The 20,412-nt window shown below is 28.2% G+C and overlaps 1 protein-coding gene and 1 pseudogene across 1 annotated transcript; both read left to right on the plus strand.

Annotated features, from left to right (window-relative positions):
• Positions 1 to 1,664: 1,664 nt before the first annotated feature.
• On the plus strand, positions 1,665 to 12,700 carry LOC129286441 (LRR receptor-like serine/threonine-protein kinase EFR). Its single transcript, XM_054922403.1, has 3 exons — positions 1,665 to 2,352; positions 6,441 to 6,806; positions 12,597 to 12,700. The coding sequence occupies exons 1-3, from the start codon at positions 1,665 to 1,667 to the stop codon at positions 12,698 to 12,700; spliced, it is 1,158 nt and encodes a 385-aa protein (XP_054778378.1).
• A 2,907-nt stretch (positions 12,701 to 15,607) lies between these two features.
• On the plus strand, positions 15,608 to 16,829 carry LOC129286442 (receptor-like protein 33; annotated as a pseudogene).
• The last annotated feature ends 3,583 nt before the right edge of the window (positions 16,830 to 20,412 follow it).

A 20,412-nucleotide genomic window follows, 5' to 3' on the forward strand; every position in this document is an offset into this window, starting at 1 on the left:
AAATCCTAATTGTAATTTTTCCCTTTTTTAACACGCAAAAGTCGTTTAACAAGTCAATTAATACGAAAGACTTTACAAAGCTGGAAATGATCACCCCACAAAAAACAAATAATTTTTATTAAATAAATTTACTGCTCAGCCTAATAACAAATTAATTGCTATTTTTAAAGTTACAACAATTTTTATAAGTATTTTTCATTAAATACTATTATCTTTTTCATTCTCTTTTAAATTTTTCATTAATTAGAAGCATATTTTTAAAAGTATCTTTGAGATAAAACATATTAAATACTATAGATTGTGTGTGTGTCCTGTAGTAAGAAGTATTTTAGAGATGTATACGTAATATCATGTTAATTAAACACTTGGTTATATACATCAGATTAGTTTTTCCTTTATCTTTTACATTGTTATAGTGACCAATATTCAGCTTTGAACTAAAATCAGATTATTCACATTGTCAACACGTTTTCTTTAATTATTATTAATAATTAAAATTTATAAATCAAATTTGCAAATTGCGTTTTAATTTTTTATGATCCTTCAATATAATTTTTGTGTGAAAGGAAGTGTGACTTTGAGAGTCAAGCGCTTCATGACAAATGGGTTGTTGATAAGACTTTTATATGAAATGCCTATCAATATCTCAAAATCGTTAAAGATAGAAGCACAAATTTTTTTGACTGACTGCAAATTAAAATATTGAAATGATAATTAACATACGGTCCCTCGTGGACTAACCATTTAATTTTGAAAGTGAAACAGATTTTGGGTTTCATTGGTAGAGACAACACAATGTTAAGATCAACAAGGTTCTTATCATGTCTTTTTTCTTTCCATTTTTTCTACGCCACATTTTCATACCGTCAAATCAAATAATGTAATGCGGAATTTAGGGTCACGTACTGAATTTCTCTTTTGTAGAGAGATTGAGTGTTACTTTAAATTTAAAATTAAGATTACCATGAGTTCTTTGCAAATAACCTTTCCATACAATTTATGTATCTTATTATATATTCATTAAAATATATAAGCTATAAATACAAGAAAAGTAGAGAATTAAAATTAACTTGAAACAAACACAAGGTATAGTATGAAATTTCTATAGGAATCGATATTCAGGTTTGTATTGGCTTAAATTTTTCGTCCCTCTCTCCTTATATTTTTTATTTTGATTGATTGATTAATATGGAAGCCATTCACTGCATGCTATTTTATTTAAAATAAAATTACTTGTGTTCTATTAAAAACATTCATCCCCGTAGAAATAGGAGGGGAATTACATATTCATCATTGAAAATGTTAAAAGGCCTTATCGAGAAAATTACATGTCAAAACTGAGAAGGTTAAAATACTCAATGCTTGAAACAAAAAGTATTCAAGATAGCTGTGATATTGATGTGGTAAAATCAAATGTGAGATGGTAAAAGTAATATCTTTAAATATAAAAAACAGATATAATTTACCAAACACACTACTTATAATTATTATTTTAGTTGAATTGCTTAATCTTATTGATCATGAAAGAGGCGTCCTTTTGATTTTCTATTTGTCATTGTGCTTGCACGCTTTGACTTGATTTGGAATTGGTGAAGTATAAAATGATATATGTGTGATTTCGTAGATACACAACTTGCAATTTTGACAAGTCTCACACGCTAAGCATGGGAAAACCTCCTTCCTTTGCTTTCTTGATCTTCTCATTCCATTGTTTCATATCCTCCTTAGCTTTGATTGATACAAACGTCACTGCTGATAAATCTGCACTTCTTGGCTTTAAATATTTTATCACTTCAGATCCACATGATTCCTTATCTACTTGGTTTCCCTCTTCTTCTCCATGCAGTTGGGTTGGTGTCACTTGCAATACTCACCATGGAAGGGTCCGTTCCTTGAATCTTGATGGCATGAATCTTGAAGGCACCATATCTCCACAACTGGGAAATCTCTCATTTCTTGTTGAACTTGATCTTAGTAGCAATAATTTTCATGATCAAATACCAACAGAGTTTGTTCGATTTCGTAGATTGAAACTATTGAACTTAAGTTACAATGACTTTCATGGACAAGTTCCAGCATGGATAGGAGATATATCTACACTGGAGCACTTAAATCTTCAATATAATAATTTTAATGGATTAATTCCACTATCTCTGTTCAATCTATCAAGGTTAGAGACATTAGATTGGAATTTTAATTTAATTGAAGGAACCATTTCTGTTGAGGTGGGAAGACTTGAGCATTTGAAGATTTTACAACTAGCGGATAACAAGCTTTCAGGAACCATTCCCCAAACGATTTCTAACTTATCATCACTTGAATTACTGAGTTTTTCTTTTAACACTTTGTCAGGTATGTTTTGAAATTATTTTTTATACCTATATTCATTTTCACCCTAGTCTATTTGGTTAGCATAATACACTTGAGGATCATGTGGAAGGATCTAAGTTAAGTTGTCTAAACTAATTTATATTTTGTTGGGTATTTTTGTGCACTTTTTTTTCAGTTTTTGTTTTTTGGTTTTGAAAACAAATTGGTTATCGATTTTCTTTCAATAAATCACGTACCAACATGCAACTGTAGCAAATAGAATATTTGTTCGCTTACGAAAATATATTCAAGTAAGAGCTATCATGGGAATGCAATAAATGTCAATTCTATAATTAAAACATGGGTTGTATTTCAAAATGAGTAAAGCTTACATCCATCAGGAATTTGGACTATTCAATTTATATTTTAATTTTATTATTTATTATTAACTATTATTTCTTTTTAAAAGTTGCAGTCAAATATTGAATTTTTTTTGTTACGTATATTGCTAAAACTAAAATTACTAAAATTCAAAATTTAGATATAAAGAATGTTTACTCAGATCGTACATGAAATATCTATATTATCACATTTATGACATGATTTGGACTTGAAGGGAAAGTAAGCTTCTTTTGTCGTCATTTTTTTTAACCAATTTTCTCTTCATTCTCGTTTCTTTTTTTTCCCCCTTAAACCAATCTTAGATGCGGTGAACATTGTTTTTCTTTAATGATAAATACTAAATCCATTATAATTACACAAACGACCGTAAGTAAGTTGGTATAACATAGCATTCAGTTTTTCAATAATAATACTATAGCATAACTTAGTTCTAATAATGAAATTTTTGTGTTGAGACTTGACCCTCAAATCAAATAATGCAACTGACCACAACTTTTTATATTCTATGTTGAAGTTTAGGTGAGTTAGGTCTTCAATAATTGAAAACTTAAGACTTAAGAGTTAGGATATGCTTTATAATTCCAAAAGTACTTATATACACAGATATATTTACAGATTAACATTTATCAAGGATCTCACATCGGCAACTTGCTTTAAACACGTTATTATAAAATATAAGTTATATTTTCTTCAACTAGAAAAATAATCTTCATTGGTCTATACCCTATACGAACGGGATTTAGTTAGTTAGTAATAAATTTAATTTTTTGAAAATAATTATATTTCTTAACATTGTGAGCTTGATTTTCTATGAACCTTATCCTTAAGTATAATTTTTGTTTTTGAATCTGTTGTCAATAAAAATGCATATAACTACCCCTATATATCATGTTTAATGTAGAACACATGCAACACAAGATTGAGAAAGTATTCATACTTGAAACAGGCATAAAAATGCATACTTTAAAAAATTCTTCGATATTGTTACTGCTCATGATACATATTGACATATTATTCCTCTTTTTGATATTTGAAGGAGGCATTCCAAATGAGATTGGTGATCTTCCACGACTACAGAGAATATATCTTGAACATAATCAACTTGTTGGTACAATACCAATCTTATTATTTAATATATCACTGCTACAACACATTGATTTGGGTACAAATCAATTATCAGGGAATCTCCTAACAAATATGTGTCTTATGCTTCCAAAACTTCAATTATTTTATGTGGATGGAAATAATTTGTCTGGAGAAATACCCTCCATTTGGCATCAATGCAAAGAATTGGCAAACTTATAATTAGGTGATAATATGTTTAACCCATGAATCATTCCAAGTACTATTGGAAATTTGACAAACCTCCAAGTCTTATATCTTGCCAATAGCAATTTGCAAAGTAAGAGTTTAAATTATATGATTGTTTTAAACCATACATGTGATTTTGTTTGTTTGTTTTAATCTCTCGAATAAAAATAAAATGTGTTTCATGTTTGTGATGCATGCGGTTGTGTAGTGTGTGTATTAATTTGTTTGTTTGTTCACATAATAGTGGGGCCACAACTTGTGTAAAAAATAATCTCCAAAAAATCTTTTATCAGTTTGTGGAAAACATTCCCAATGCAATATAAGTAACTGCATATAATTAAAAGAAATGTATTTGAAAATATTTTATAATTAAGATTATCTTAATTTGATAGAATTGACCAGTTAGGTTTCCATGTTTATATATTACCTTTCATTATTCATTTTCCCCTGTATATTATCTATTTCATGAAAAGTTTTCTTTTCCTTTTTAATATAGACAATCCATCCCTTTTTCTTAGTAACAGCCGAGAGTACAAACAATCTATCCATATTTATCAATGAATTGCACATAGAAACATACACACATTAAGTGACAAACTAACAACTACTTTTTATATTAGGAAAAGGGAAAACACAATTAATGGTCTCTATAGTTTTATTGAGTTTTATTCTCAGTTCTTGTAGTTTTTTTAGTATTTTTAGTCTCTATAGTTTCAAAAAGATCAGGTGACCTTTGTTTTCAAGTCACTATAATGTTTGTTTTTCAGTATTTTTAGTCTTTATAGGGACTAAAAACAATGAAAAAAATTACAGAGACTAAAAACAAAACTCGATGAAACTATAAGGACCAAAGATTATGTTTTGCCTAATCTTAATGATTTTGACCAATCTCCAATTCCTATATATCTTGATTTTCTGCTAGATTACTTTGAAGACACGAAATGTGATATATGATTTATCGTGATCAAATCATAATTCAAATTTCAATTAGCTCTAGGTTAGATTATTTAATATCAAAATGAATTATGAATAAAATGGCATATATATGATACAAAGAACTATAACTTTGATGGATTTATTTCACTATCTCTATTCAGTCTATCAAGGTTGGAGACATTAGATTGAAATTATAATCTAATTGAAGGAGTCATTTCTGTTGAGGTAGGGAGACTTAAGCGCTTGAAAATTTTACAACTTTTGAGAAACAAACTTCAAGGAATATTTTCTTGAACAATTTATAACTTATCTTCACTTGAGTTATTAAATTTATCTTATACTACTTCGTTAGGTATCACTACTACCCAAAAAAGGAAAAATTACAAAAGCATCCGTTTCAGAACACTTACATGTAAAAATGCTCTGAAATATAGAGGTGGATCATATTGGAGTGTTTCTAAAAATAAGTGTATCATCAGTCTTCTAGAGCACTTCCAGACAAAAACGCTCCATAAGACTTTACACAAATAATAAGAAAACAAAGAATCACCTTCTGTAATGCTTCGAACGAAGAAGCACTCCAAAAGAAATAGAATAATAGGAAGAGTAATCTAATTTTTTATTCAATGCATTAAATAAATTAAATTACTAATATTAGATGTAGTATAATTAGTAATTATATTAATAAAAATAATTTATTTAAAATTTAATATTCTTGGTAATTTTACTATCAATATGGTAATCATTTGATATAATATTAATTATCAAATTATAAAATTTTAATTTTTTATTGCTCCTTGGTTTACTACATCAAATAAATCACATATCTATGTTTTTCGATTATTTGTATCAATATTTATGTTTTGGATTATTTTTAATTTCTTTATTATTTGTCTTTGTTCAAAATTGATCTATTCGGTCTGCAGAGGGATATCACCCTTGAGGAATCTGGGAATGTCTCGATTTTTTTATTGCTTTTTGGTATTTGATGAATTTAAAAAAATTGGTTATCAAATTTTTTTTCCCAATAAAAATCAACATGCAACTGAAGAGAAAATATTTGTTCCTTTACAACAATGCATTCAAATAATTGCTCGCATGGAAATAAAGAATATATTAGTCCTGATAACAAATCAAGGGGCATCACCAGTCCTTGAAGATAAATGTGTATTCTATCATTGAAAACATCTTGAAGGGTTGTTTAAAAAAAAACAGTAAAGCTTACTACAACGCATAAAAATGTTTAAACTGAAAACATGCATATAAATGCATGTTTTAATTTAATTTGGATACTATTCAAATTAATTTGGATACTATTAATTTAATATGGACACTATTCAAATTATATTTTAATTTTATTTTATTATTAACTAGATTGAAAATGTTAAAACTGAAAACATGCATAAAAATGCATACTTTTGAAAATTCTTCCATATGATTTAGATATATATTGACATATTACTTTCTTTTGATATTTGAAGGAGGCATTCCAAATGAGATTGGTGATCTTACACAGCTACAGATGATATATCTTGGAGATAATCAACTTGTTGGTTCTTTACCAATCTCATTATTTAACATATCATTGCCACAACAAGTTGATCTTGCAATAAATAATTTATCTGGGAGTCTCCCAACAAATGTGTGCTTTGGACTTCCAAAACTTGAAATATTCTATGTTGATGGAAATAATTTGTCTGAAAAAATGCCTTCCGTTTGGCATCAATGCAAGGAATTGGTAGAGTTACAATTAGGTGATAACATGTTCAAACAAGGAATCATTCCAAGCGATATTGGAAATTTGACAAACCTCCAATTCTTGTGTCTTGACAATAGCAATTTACAAGGTAAGAGTTTAAATTATATGTTTGTTTCAAATCATACGTGTGATTTATTTTTTTGTTTTAATCTCTCAAATAAAAGTAATTTTAAAATAATTTATTTTTAAAATATGTTTTTTATGTTTGTGTTGCGTTCGGGTTTTTGGTGTGTGTATTTGTATGTTTGTTCACATAATGGTGGGCCCACAAATTATGTAAAAAATAATCTCCAAATAAATCTTTTTATCAATTTGTGAAATGTAATATAAGTAACTTCATATATTTAAAAGATTTGTCTTTAAAAAGATTTTATAATAAAGATTATCTTAATTTTATAGTAATGACTAGTTAGGTTTTGATGTTCATATATATTACCTTTCATTTTTCATTTTTCCTTGCACCTTATTTTTTTCATGGAAAGTTTTCTTATTTTTTTAATATAGACAATCCGTCCATATTTCACAATGAATCACACATGAACGCGCGCGCGCGCACACACAATACATGACAAACTGACAACTAATTTAGTCTATGATTATCAGTCTTTCCAATTACGGGTCATTTTTTTTTCCAAATTAATTGTACTTTTATATTATCATTTAGAGTATGTTAGCCTTATTTCTCAAAGGAAGTATTAAAATGATGTGATAAAAAATATGAATGTCTTGTGTGTGTGTGTGTGTAATCTCGTGACACTATCTCTACACAGGAAGAGTATTGTGCCAAAGTAATTTTGATGATACATCCAAATCTCTCATAAAAATATATATATGTTTATTCTATCTACTATAGTTCCATTGTATTCTTTGAACTCTTAGAAGATTTCATGTGGTCAATTAATAAAACTTCATAAAGCTTTCATGTTTAATTCTATTATTATATCTAATTTTTATTCTTTTTTTGACACCTATATTTGTTGAGTGTTGAAGAGCATTGCGAGAGCTTCTAACCACATGCTCACTTTAATGTAAAATATAACTAACAAGAAACAATTTGTGTTAATGCAACCCTTGCATAATTTTATGCTTTCAAGGAAATTTTGTGTATTATATATATATATATATATATTGTCTCCAAAAGTTTCAATTGTTGAAGATATTTTCATTCAATAAGTATAAGCTTGTTTGTCTTAACCATCAAACAAAATAATATTTTGCATTTTTTAGGTGAAATTCCTTCATTTCTTTGGAACATGGCTTTTTTTGAGGGAGGTTTACCTTAGAAGGAATCATTTAAACGGCAATTTACCAGAAGGGATGTGTCATCAACTCCCTTTACTGGAATTCTTGTCTGTTAATGATAATTATTTAGAGGGAAACATTCCAAAATCAATAAGTAACTGCACATCTTTAAAAGGATTATATTTGGCCACCAACTCATTTACAGGTATGCACTTGTGTCCTAATCTTTTTCTCAAATAAAATAAATCTAAAAAGGAATTCTTTTTCACCTCTCATTCATATTGTACATTCATATATTGGTTTGATTTTATCTTTAAAATAAGTGTATATTATTCTGTCACTTAAACTTTTTTTGAGGGTTTTTCAAAATGAGTGATTAAGCCTTACAAGGCGCATATAAAGAACATTCAACTTTGCTTTGGATAATCTAAATTGTACATTAATTTTATTAAATAATATTTAGTAAAAAGGTTTTATTTCTAGATTATATTATTTAATTCCAAAGAGAATTATGAATAATGATAGAGTTATATTTGCGTGCCACTTCGTTTACAGATATGACCTTATCCGTATAAGTAAGGGTTTGGGTGGATCGGTGTTTGATTTTATTCCGAATCTCTCCAATAGAAATAAATTTGAAATGAGATTTGCCTTTTCATCATTTCATTCATTTTCTATATTCATATAATGTGCTAGTCATGCACAAAGAGTTGCCAACTGATTAGAACATGCATAGTAGGGGCCATAGTTCTACTATTCCAAGATATGTTCATACACATACGTGAACATTGAAATATTTTTATAAAAATATATGTTTATTCTATTTATCAATGTTAGATTAATTTTTTCATTCCTAGAAAATCGCCATCATTAAATATAACTTCATATATAGCTTTCTTGTTTCGTTCTATCATTATCTTTATTTTTATTCTTTTCAAGCTCAATTTAGTATTAAAAATCAATCAAACTCTTGTAACTCTTAGCTTATTTTAATATAATTTTTATGCTCTTCATTTTTAAATTGAAATAGGTGAAATTCCATCATCTCTCTTTAGCATTTCTGCTCTAAGAATTGTGGATTTTAAATTGAAAGAGTCCTGTTTAAATTGCTTTCCAACAACAATTAAATTATTTTTCTATTAATGTTAAGCCTCTAATTAACGCATTCCCATGTATTATTTAAATCATTATGTGCAAATTTGGCGAATTGCTAGTCTTATGTGTACTAACACCAAATAAACATTTTTTTATAGGCAAAATTCCTTCATTTATTTGGAACATGTCTTCTTTGATAGAGGTTGTCTTTTACCTAAATCATTTAAATGGTAGTTTGCCTGAAGAAATGTGCCATCAACTCCATTTGTTGAAATTATTGGATCTTGGTGATAATTATTTAGAGGGAGGCATTCCAAGATCAAGTAACTGCACATCTTTGAAAATGTTGTTTATGGATAGTAACTCGTTTACAGGTATGTATTGCTTCTTTTTTAAACTATTTTTCTCTAAAAAAGATTTTGTTTTTTCATCATTTCATTCATATTGTTCATTCATGATATTTGTATAACATGAAATAAAAGTGAAAATTTTAAATCCTCTTGGCTCTTAGTATGACACATCATTTGTACTCTATTCAATTTTAAAAAACTTCACTGTGGACCAACATTTTCTATACTTTTTCTACATTTTAGCTTTCTAGGTCCTATTAACTTTAGCTTTATATTTATAAAAATAATGTGTTTTTGGTTCCATGTTCTGAAAAAGCAAAACAAAATTAGAGGTTGTCATGAAAAACTAGAAAAATCAGATCTTTTTAATATTCTATCACCTTTTGTTATCCAAAATTAGAAAAGATTTAGAGAACATCATGTTTTCATTAATGACATTACTTAAATAAAGTAAACAACCATTTCACTATTCACTTTATCATTTAGATATATTTTTCAGAATAATAATTCAAACAATTTGTTAAAAAAAAATGGCTGTAAAACTTGTTCTAAAAAAATTACTCTATAGAAATATTGCAAGAACATAAAAGTAGAGAAAAGAATCAAACAATATTTTTTACCTGTTTATCTTTTTCTCCAATTCTTTTACATTTTTTATTTTTTATTTAGCAAAATTATTAAGTTTTAATTAAACAATAAATTCAATAGTTGCTACTTAACTTGTCGCACCTCAAAGGAATTTTATAATTTTATGAAAAGATTATATTTTAAATCTGTTACGAAGACTCAAAAACAATTAAAATGTGCATTTTAATTTTTATATTTTTGTCTAAACTTTATAATAGACATGAGAAGTTGGTTCTTCTAGGCCGGAACAAGTATAACATTACATTTCCCTTGTCTTTTCTTCTTTTCTTAACTTCACCCGAATCATAATTTTTTTTTTCTTTCGGAGATTCAATATTAAGATTTATACTTATTTCCAAAAATCCAAGGCTTGATAATATTCAATAATTGAGTAAAAGACTAAAATATAATGATCTCTCTTCTAATTTGCTAAAATTACATAGATCTCTCATCTATTTTCAAACCCACACTTTAGTCTAATTTTCAATACCGTTAATGAATATTCTGTTAAAGATTTAAAGTACTTCATCTTTTATTAGTAATTGTGTTAAAAATTTAAAAATTATTAATTTCCTCCCGTAATGTAATTGTCTACTCCCTTTTCTTCCAATTTTAGAACTTGTATGGCTATATTTAAATAACTAATATAAAAATATTGTGTTAAAATCAATAGAATTTAAAGAAAAGTAAATATAGATTATATTGACTAATTTATCTTTTATTATATTAAATCCCTGTTTTATTAAGTTTTGTTTGTACATTTGTGTTTGAGATTTTCTTTTAGTTAAATTATTTATGTATTTTTCTAAAAGTAATAAATAAATATTTTTATATAATTAATAAAAATTAATATATGAATAAAAAATATCAATTGGATTTGGATCTAGTAAAAGAAATTAGTCTTTCACAATGTAACAAATCAAGGCTCAAATTCCCATTAGGAGAGGGTTATCCATAATTTAGTGCCCAACTATGCCTTCAACATGATTGCTTTCAAAAGGAGATTACTTGTGGGTAATCAAAAAATTAACTTTATATTTTATTGGGAAAATGATAGAAAAGTCTCCTTGAACTTTACAAATAACAATGAAGTTTCATGAAATGTAATAATTCTTCTCAAGTCCCTTGAGACCTTTCTTATATTAAAATAAAAATTAAAAAGAAATAGATCACTGATTAAAAAATTTACAAAGCAGAATTTGTTATTTATTATCCCATTTTAGTCATTACTAGAAGAAAAGTAGTTATTATTTAAATCAAAATAGTTTCTGGTATAAATTGGGGTCATTATAATCATTGTGCAAAGACATTAATGTTAGAAAGGTTTGAAGGTACTTGAGAAGAATTATCACATAATTTCTCAGGACCTCATTGTCATTTACATATTTCAAGGGAATTTTTCTTTTGTTTTCCCATTTTCTTCCCTCCCTTTGCTAAAAAAATTACAATTCTACGTGTTTAATTTCTTCAAAATTTTCAATTTGTTGCAAATATATTACTTTACATATTTTTATATAAACTTTATAAAAGACATGAGATGTTGGAAACGATACTCTTCTATAGGATGAAATGAGTATTTCTTGAATTTTTTCCCTGGCTCTTTTTTCTCCTTTAATAATTTTCGTATGATAGAGTTAAACATAGTTTACTTCATAGTTTTATCTTCTTATTTATTTTAAAAATTATATTTTATATATTAAAATTAAAAGCATATTTTATATTTAATTTTTATTAAAAATATAAAGGAATGAAAAATTTAGCTTAAAAATTATTTAAGTAAATATAAAAAATCTATTACAAATAATAGTAAATAATAAAAAAGAAATGTCGTGCGCGCGCGCTCACGGTGCAAACAAGATGTAGAAAGACAGATAATTGGGGCATGTCATGTTGGTAATATTTATGATAAAGCCAAGTATCCTTTGATTCATTGGCACCAACATTCCCCTTAATGCAAGGGGTTCTAAATTCTACTCCCCGTAAGGCCAAAAATAGGCGGAGTTTAAAAGTCATTAGGTTAGGCAAGTGTGTGTGGTTTAGTTAGGGGTTGTGTATTAATGTGTTGAGTGGGTGAGTAATGCATGTGTGTGTCCCCTTCCCTATGACGATTAGACAAGATATTCAAATATATGCTTGCATGCACTGACGTCATATGTGTAAATTCTATTTGCTATTGTTAGATTAATTTTTTGACTCCTAGAAAATGGCCATCAATTAATATGATTTCATAAAGCTTTCTTGTCTCATTCTATGATTATCATCTTAATTTTATTATTTTTATGTCACCTAGATCAATTATTGTTAAAAATCAATAATTATATGCTGTTTACTTTTTAATTGAAATACGTGGAATTTCATCATCTCTCTTTAACGTTTCTACTTTAATAATTATAATTTAATGTGAAAACAATTTGAAGAATTATCTCTAGCATAACATAAATATTAATGTTTTTGGAATTAGTAAGATATGTGCACTTTTTTTTTGTTATATTAAAAAATATTATGTCTTTTTAAGTTCATTCTGTTATAAAAATGTTATTACCTATCACTTTTTGTGTTTCCAGGTTTTATACCTAAAGAAATAGGAAATCTCGCTAAACTTGAAATCTTAGATTTGGGATCAAATCACTTGAGTGGATCCATTCCTTTCAATGGAACATTGTGGTAGATTTATTTCTACAATACAACTTCTTTACAGGTACATCCAATCTATCATATCTTAATTTTAGATGCTTTAATGAACTTTTCATTTATTATTCTGCTTATTCTATATTGTTTGCGAAATTTATAACTGAGATTTTTTTAAAATAAAAATTATAGTATACTTGATATGTTTAACACAATCCATTTTTTTTAACCAACATTAAAATTTTACGTCATAAAAAGTTGTTACACACACGGCCTCTAAAAACAAATCAATTTATTTTCTACATATGGTAATGAGAGGGTGTTGCTTAAAAAATTCTTATATAATTTATATATTATCTCTAGAATCTGCCACTGAACTTATTTTAATTCCTTAAATAAAAAACATTTTATCTTTTTTTTATGCCTATGATGTATATTTCATTGTTAAAAATATCATTCATATTTTTTTTCAATGGAAATACTCCATATTAGTCCCTCAGGGGGGATCTGATAAAAAAATAATCCACATCATACCCACAATGGACCCATTGATGACGTGTATATTTTCTCCCTCTCCCTTTATTTTTAAAAATACATTATTTACCTATTTAATTTCATTTTTTTATTTTACAAAAATATTAATTTGAATTAATAGATTATTCAATAATTATGGATTGAATTTTAAAAACAAATCAATTACCCTAGCACCCCAAGAGTAATTTGTGATTTTCTTAATTCTTTTCACCTTAAAACTTTTACAAACACAGAAAATAAATTTAAATTTTCATATATTTTCATACATGAGATGTTGATGCGTTAGGAGAAGTACTATTAGTGGATGTAGACATTCAAGTTCCTATGAGTATTAGACTATTAATTGAAATTTTTTTTCTTAACCTTTTTCCTTTTACTTAATTTCACTGGGCTAGAGCAAGATTTTTCAGTATACAAGCCAGGGGGTTGATAATATCTGATAATTTTGTATGATAGAATTTAATACATATTAGTTCAGAATTGTGATTTTTTTCTTGTTTATATTTTCTCTTAGTTTAATAATTTTGTTAATATTTTTTCTTATTGATTTCATAGTTCTTTATGCGACAACTCGATCTATTTTGTTTCATTAAAATTCAAATTATGTGATATTTCCTTTTTTTACTTTTAAAGATTTATTCCATATAAATTAAAAAATTATAATAAACAGAACTAATATTTTAAAAAGTATAACAATATAGAAAGCTTAGATACTGAGCCTTCCACACTCAAAAATTAAAATACTTTTATACGATTACCAACAAGAGTTTGCTCTAGCAGAAAGGGTTAGTTCATTATGATGTGGCGAACCAAAATTCAAATCTCTATTAGAAAAAATGTCCACATTTAGTACCCAACCATAGTTTGAACATGATTGCTTCCAATGGAATGATACATGTAAGCAATAAAAAAAATACTTTTGTACAATCAAAAAAGCTAGAACAAGTGCACTTTAAAGAAGTAGTAACAACTTGTCATAGAATAGGGGTAAATGAGTAAATTACCTTGAGCTTTAGGCCTAGTAGCACCATAGACCTTGAACTCGTTGATTTTGCAAATTGTTCCTTCAACTTTTGAAAACAATGCAATCTAACCCCTATTGTTAATAAAAAATTAACTTTGAATATTAGTTGATCAGAAAATGATAAAAAAGCCTTATAAAATTATAATAAAGGACCCAAAAAGGAGCAAAATGATTAAAAAGGACCAAATTTTGGTATTTTATCTAATCTTAGAGGTCCTTTTTTAATCATTTTGATAAACTAATGGTTAAAGTTAACTTTTGTTAATGACAAGAGTTAAATTGTATCATTTATAAAAGTTGAGGGAATAATTTACATAATAAACAAGTTAAGAATCTATGCTACTACTGAACTTAGGGGGTAATTTATTTATTTACCCTAGCATAAATAATGCGTGAAAAATCTACACACCTTAATTTGATTGGACACAAGTGCCTGTAAATTTTAAATCGAAGGCTAATTATATAAACCTTTAAATTTCTAAAAATTATATACAATTTTGAAGTTCACTAAAATTTTAAAAAGAACTTTTTTTTAACCAGGAAATAGAACTGAAACTCTAGTTCAGTCATATTTTGCGCTCAAACTTGTGAATGAGATGTTTCTGTTTATAACGCAGGAAACTATAAGGACATAATAAAAAGAAAAAAATCATAAGGACTTAACTAACAATGAGCTGAAATTATAAGGAGTTGTAGATTAATTTTCTCTTTATTAATTTACAAAACAAAGTTACACACTATAATAATTAACTTCAAAATCAAAACAAAAACAATACATAAACCTATATTACAACTATGTTATAAGTATATCAATAAAGAAAACAAACACAATACTCTAAAATTTTCCTTTTGTTTTTTTTTGGGTCAGTAAATTGCATCATATAATATCATTTCAGTTTAAAGATGAACTCTGCTTCTCGTTCAATTATGATTTGTGAAATTAAATAAACCTATTGAAATTAAAAAATGTCACAAAAAATATTTTATTTGAATTTGAAAATTGATGAAATAAAAGTGCCAAAAGATTTCTTACTGCTGCTGCTGTATGCCACACAGTATTAATTGATTTGTATCTTTCCAGCAACATAAATATGTATTACATTGATTTAAAATAAAATTTATTAAATAGATTACTAAAGAAACAATGTATGTTTTTATAATCAATAGAGTAAGAATATTATATTTTCAAGTATATGTCTTTAGATTTTAAAAACTGAGGTCCAATAAATTTGTTTTGGGTAGGGAAAACTGAATTATTTTTAGAGGGAGCAAGTAAAATTTTTAGGGGAGAATCTGAGTTATTTTTTTTCCTCATAACTAACCTTATCTTTGGACCTTTCTCACAACTTTCTCATAGGACTGCAATTCGACCACTTCTCTTGGAAAAACATGCGTTTCATTGACCTGAGTTTCAACTTGCTTCAAGGAGAGCTCACTTCTTCAATTTGCAATGGTAGCTCTCTTGAAGTTCTCAATTTGTCCCACAACAACTTCAGTTGCCCAATTCCACACTGTATTGGGAGCTCTAGCCCTTCTCTTTCTATTTTGGATTTGCAAAACAATAGCTTTTTTGGCACCATACCAAAAACATTTGATGTGGGAAACAAGCTGAGGACCCTAAATCTTAATGACAATTTTTTGCATGGGTTGTTACCTCAATCTTTGGTCAATTGCACAAATTTAGAAGTCATAGATCTTGGTAGAAATGACATTCATGATACATTTCCTCATTGGGTTCAAGACGTTAAAGAATTGCAAGTGCTTGTTCTTAGAGAGAATAAGTTACATGGCTTTATCCCTAATTTAAACAACAAAGCCAACTATGCCTTCGCAAAGTTGAGAGTTTTTGACAGCCAACAACAATTTAACTGGCCCTTTACCTGCAACATACTTCAAATCTTTTGATGCTATGAAAAATCAAGAGGGAGAAATTGATTTAGAATACATTGGTTATAATCAATCTGATCAGTTTGACACATATAATGACTCTATTGAGGTAACCTTGAAAGGACATGACATTCATATGGAAAAGATCTTGACTATTTTCATATGCATTGATCTATCTAATAACATGTTTGAGGGAGAGATTCCAATATCTATTGGGAAGCTTAGAGCATTGAAGGGGCTCAATTTTTCTAATAATAGGCTCATTGGTGTGATTCCAACCTCACTAGGAAATTTGAGAAATTTGGAATGGTTGGACTTGTCATCAAACAAGCTCATTGGAAAAATTCCTATAGAGTTGACTAATCTGAACTTCCTATCTATTTTAAACCTTTCACAAAATCAACTTGAAGGTTGCATTCCTAGGGGCCAGCAGTTTGAGACTTTCACAAGTGATTCCTTTGAAGGAAACAAGCAATTGCATGGTTTTCAACTAATGATTCCTTGCATCCCCAATGGGGAAAGATATCCATTGCTGCAAAGTTCAAGTTTTGAGGCTAGATTTGAATTTGGATGGGAACCTGTCTTGCTAGGGTATGTTTGTGGAGCTTTATGTGGATCAACAATGTTTTGGATTGTGATATTTACTAATAAACCTCAACGGCTTGCAAGTTTGGTGAATGATGCACCAAAGAAAAGGAGAAGAGTTAGAAACCGTGATTCATAGAAGCTATATCTTCCATGTACGTTTCAAATTTTCTTTTCCCTCTAATTTTTTTAACTTATTGTTTTCTTGCTAAATGTTCAAGTTGTTATGTTTCTTGTTAAATATTTGTTTGCAAGGTTGTGAGGAGATCAAAGTCTTTCTCTTTATGCTCTAGAAATTGCAAATCGAAGTATTTTTCTCTTTGCTATAATAATTTCTTTTTGCTGAGAATCTTTCAGAAAATTGGGGGAGATCATCGTCACCTTCTTCTTCTTTTTTTTGGCTTTATGCTTTATGCTACAATAAAAGAGATGAAATGCCGCCTAGGAATAGCTTGCTGGCAACGGTAGGATGGGTTGTGTGTGAAAATCAATAATTATGTTCTATCACTCCTGATTATTAAAGGGGGTGGGAAAAGAGTGATGAAATATATCAATAAGTTAAATTATTTGGTTATTTAAACCGTGATTAAGTGGATTAAGTCATTTAGCATAATTGTTGAGTATGTGTATATATATTGTAAACTATCTAGAGCCATAGCGTTATAGGCCTCCCATGCTTCATGAAATGCCTCCCCTGTCGTCACGAAATTGTTACAGATTATTAGAGTAGACATGTGCATTCCTCTGATGGCTCCCTTTCTAAAAATGCAATTGAATTGATAATCCTAGTCCTTGTTTTTCATCGATAATAATGAGAGTAGCGTGAGCCAATTAATTGATTGACAGCATTGTTATACATATTACATTGTTGCTATCAGGTAACAAATTACATTTCGAAAAAAAAAATCATAGTATCAAACTGAGACTTCTTAAAAAGAACCTTGGCATCCTGATAAATTATTTGTGTAACCCATGGAACTAAAATGCGGCATCTACATCTTCCTCTGTCTTCATATGGTAGAAGAGCAAGCAATTACCTTGAGGCCTGTAGACATATAGAAGACTTGATTCTGGCCATGAATTGGGTATGGTTTTAGGTGGTTCAAGAGAATTCAGTGATGTTGGGGTTGATGATTCTTTTCTAGTATTCCTTGATAATTCCATTAAAGATCTTAGCAATCTAAGATTCAATAAACAAAAGTCCTTTCATTAGTGTAGAAGAATCTAAATCTTACATTGTACCAAGGCAATTCTGTATTGTCATTTCATCATCTTTGCAAAAGTTTAATCACTTTTTTTTTTTTTACTATGAAGGATTAGTAATGTGTGAACTTGCTGATGCAGTGAACGAGCTTATGGAGAATGAGGTTTCAGGTGGAAATAACAACTTAATGTATTTCAGTTAATATCTTTATTTTGTACCGTCAGAATAACTTTCAAGAGCAAATAAGCAAAAGAGTTATTATCTTTGGGTTGTTTGTTATGTGGACATTCAATAGCTTAATCTTGTTCAGATTCAAATTGCACCATGTTTCTAAAACTGTTTCAACCACACATATATCCGTGCACCATATATAGTACGCATATTATAGTAACAGCATTTTTGGGTCGATTACATATCATCCCTGAAAAGTTTAAAATCAAAACCCCACATGATGCGATTCTCTGAACATATTGCCATTCAGAGTTTCTCTACATCAAAATGGAAGCCATCCACTTTGTTAACGTCACAGCTATTAACTTTTCAAGTTATTGGTTAATTTTGGAATGTATTTATATTATGACCCCAAAGTATGTTGACTTGAATCTTTCATCAATTCATTCATTGTGCTGACTGATCATGGATTAAAATTTACGTGTAAATAGTATTTTTTTATATGCTATTTTTATGAGCCTCTGTCATAAGATTTTTCCACCATGATGTTAAATGTACTCTGCTTATCGTTTTTTTCGAATGGAAAACAGAACTAAACCGAGCAATGTTGTAGGATCATTTCTTTTGTATTAATTAACAATTAAATATAACATTATGCTGGGAGGAATTTTCTTATTATTATTTATAGGTTTTGTGCAAATAGGTTAAACTTTTAACTTTTAAGCAATGCTTAACCACTAATTGTTGCCCAGGTGTATAAAAGACTACCTAGTTGCTAGTTGAATTTTTCTTTTTAATATGGGTTAGTAGTTGAATTTTGATGCTGTAACTTTTGTGCCTTTCCATACTATCAATGATGTCGAATGAAATATTTGGAATGGTATGCTTGCATGTGTATACTTATATATGTGTGTATATATATATATATTGACAAGCTACTTTTTCCTATTTCAATTGTTGCAATGACATAGTATAATACGAAAGAAAAAAAATTAGAGCCAGTAATTCAAGTGGGGTAGCTTATTTAGGATGGGCTCAATTCGGACCAGGTTTATTTGGATTGGGCTTAAAATATCTTAACATATAAAAAAACACTTATATAACCAAGTTTAGTCCTAATCCCTCGACCTTTTGAGCTTATACGGGCTAGCCTGAAAACCAAAATTTTAAATTTTATTTTATTTTATTTTATTTTTTACCTAGTTTCAATTTTTATTAAAAAATAATATTTTCAATTATTATTATATTATTTTATTAATAAAAAAGGAATTTTGGTATTCGGACTAAACTTATTTGGGTTTGGGCTTGGCCTAGATTTCTTCAAGTTTATTCAGGATGCTTGAATAAGCCTAAAGTAAAAAAAAAAAGTCTTTTAAACTCCAAAGTCCGATCCTAAAATTTTTTGGGTTCATTCGGGTTGGCCTGTCAAGCCTGACCTAAATTCCTACCTTTAGAAAAAATATGAAAAGTAAACAAAACACAGGTTCCTCCCCCACAGCCCTTTTTTGCTACGAGCATGCATGGATTCATACTTACATTACTTAAAAAAAATACTTATATATTTAATGCTTTATATATAAAGATTAATAGTAAAGTTGAAATACTTTCTCTAATCCTATTTATCAGTCACTTCCAACATTTTTACCGAAATCAAAGAAAAATTTAAATCTCATTAACTCTGTAAAAAGATTCAACAAGTTTTCAACTTTATCTTGATTAAATATACGTACTTTAAAAATAAAATATTCCAGCATTTAATAATTTTCCTAACATGTGATAGGGGTAAAAGGGTAAAGATGGACACAATAATTATTGAGATGCCTTATGAATAGGACCAAAACAAACTTTCTCTCTTTGTCTTATAAATAAGACTAGAGGAGTATGCAGTTGATACAGTAAATAAAAATTACACTGGCAAGGTAATATTGGGAATTTGATGGATTGGGAAGTATATTATGTGATGATTGTACTTGCTTCTTGTTTCCATGTAGATTTGATTTGTTCATTCAGTCATTGATCTACTTTCGCTGAGATGTTTTCTTATCTCAGGTTGAAACACTTGTATTGATGCTTTTACAGTTTATATGGAGAATTATTCGGGTCGGGAAACAAAATAACATCAGCAACAAAGTTCAGTAAAAGGGTATGTTCTTAATTTCTTTTACCTATAGTAATAAATATTTAAATAATAGATTGATTATGTAGTGAATGTCATATATAACATTAATATTAGGGAAAATTACATATTGTCCTGTGGAGTAGACGTGTTCACAAATAAGTCCTATGAAATTTGAAAATCATAGCCAGGTCCCTTGAGACCTAAGTGTAACTTGAAAGTAAGCTGCAT

This window comes from Prosopis cineraria, unplaced genomic scaffold (genome assembly GCF_029017545.1).
Source record: "Prosopis cineraria cultivar Desert tree isolate PC_DT_omini unplaced genomic scaffold, ASM2901754v1 PC11, whole genome shotgun sequence".
Lineage (NCBI taxonomy): Eukaryota > Viridiplantae > Streptophyta > Magnoliopsida > Fabales > Fabaceae > Prosopis > Prosopis cineraria.

What these genes read in the sequence shown, in the direction of transcription:
- LOC129286441 (XM_054922403.1), top strand. Translation starts at nt 1,665, where the DNA reads ATGGGAAAACCTCCTTCCTTTGCTTTCTTGATCTTCTCATTCCATTGT. An exon ending in TTCTTTTAACACTTTGTCAG is followed by an intron (nt 2,353 to 6,440) that starts GTATGTTTTGAA and finishes TGATATTTGAAG; the next exon opens with GAGGCATTCCAAATGAGATT. An exon ending in TGACAATAGCAATTTACAAG is followed by an intron (nt 6,807 to 12,596) that starts GTAAGAGTTTAA and finishes TTGTGTTTCCAG; the next exon opens with GTTTTATACCTAAAGAAATA.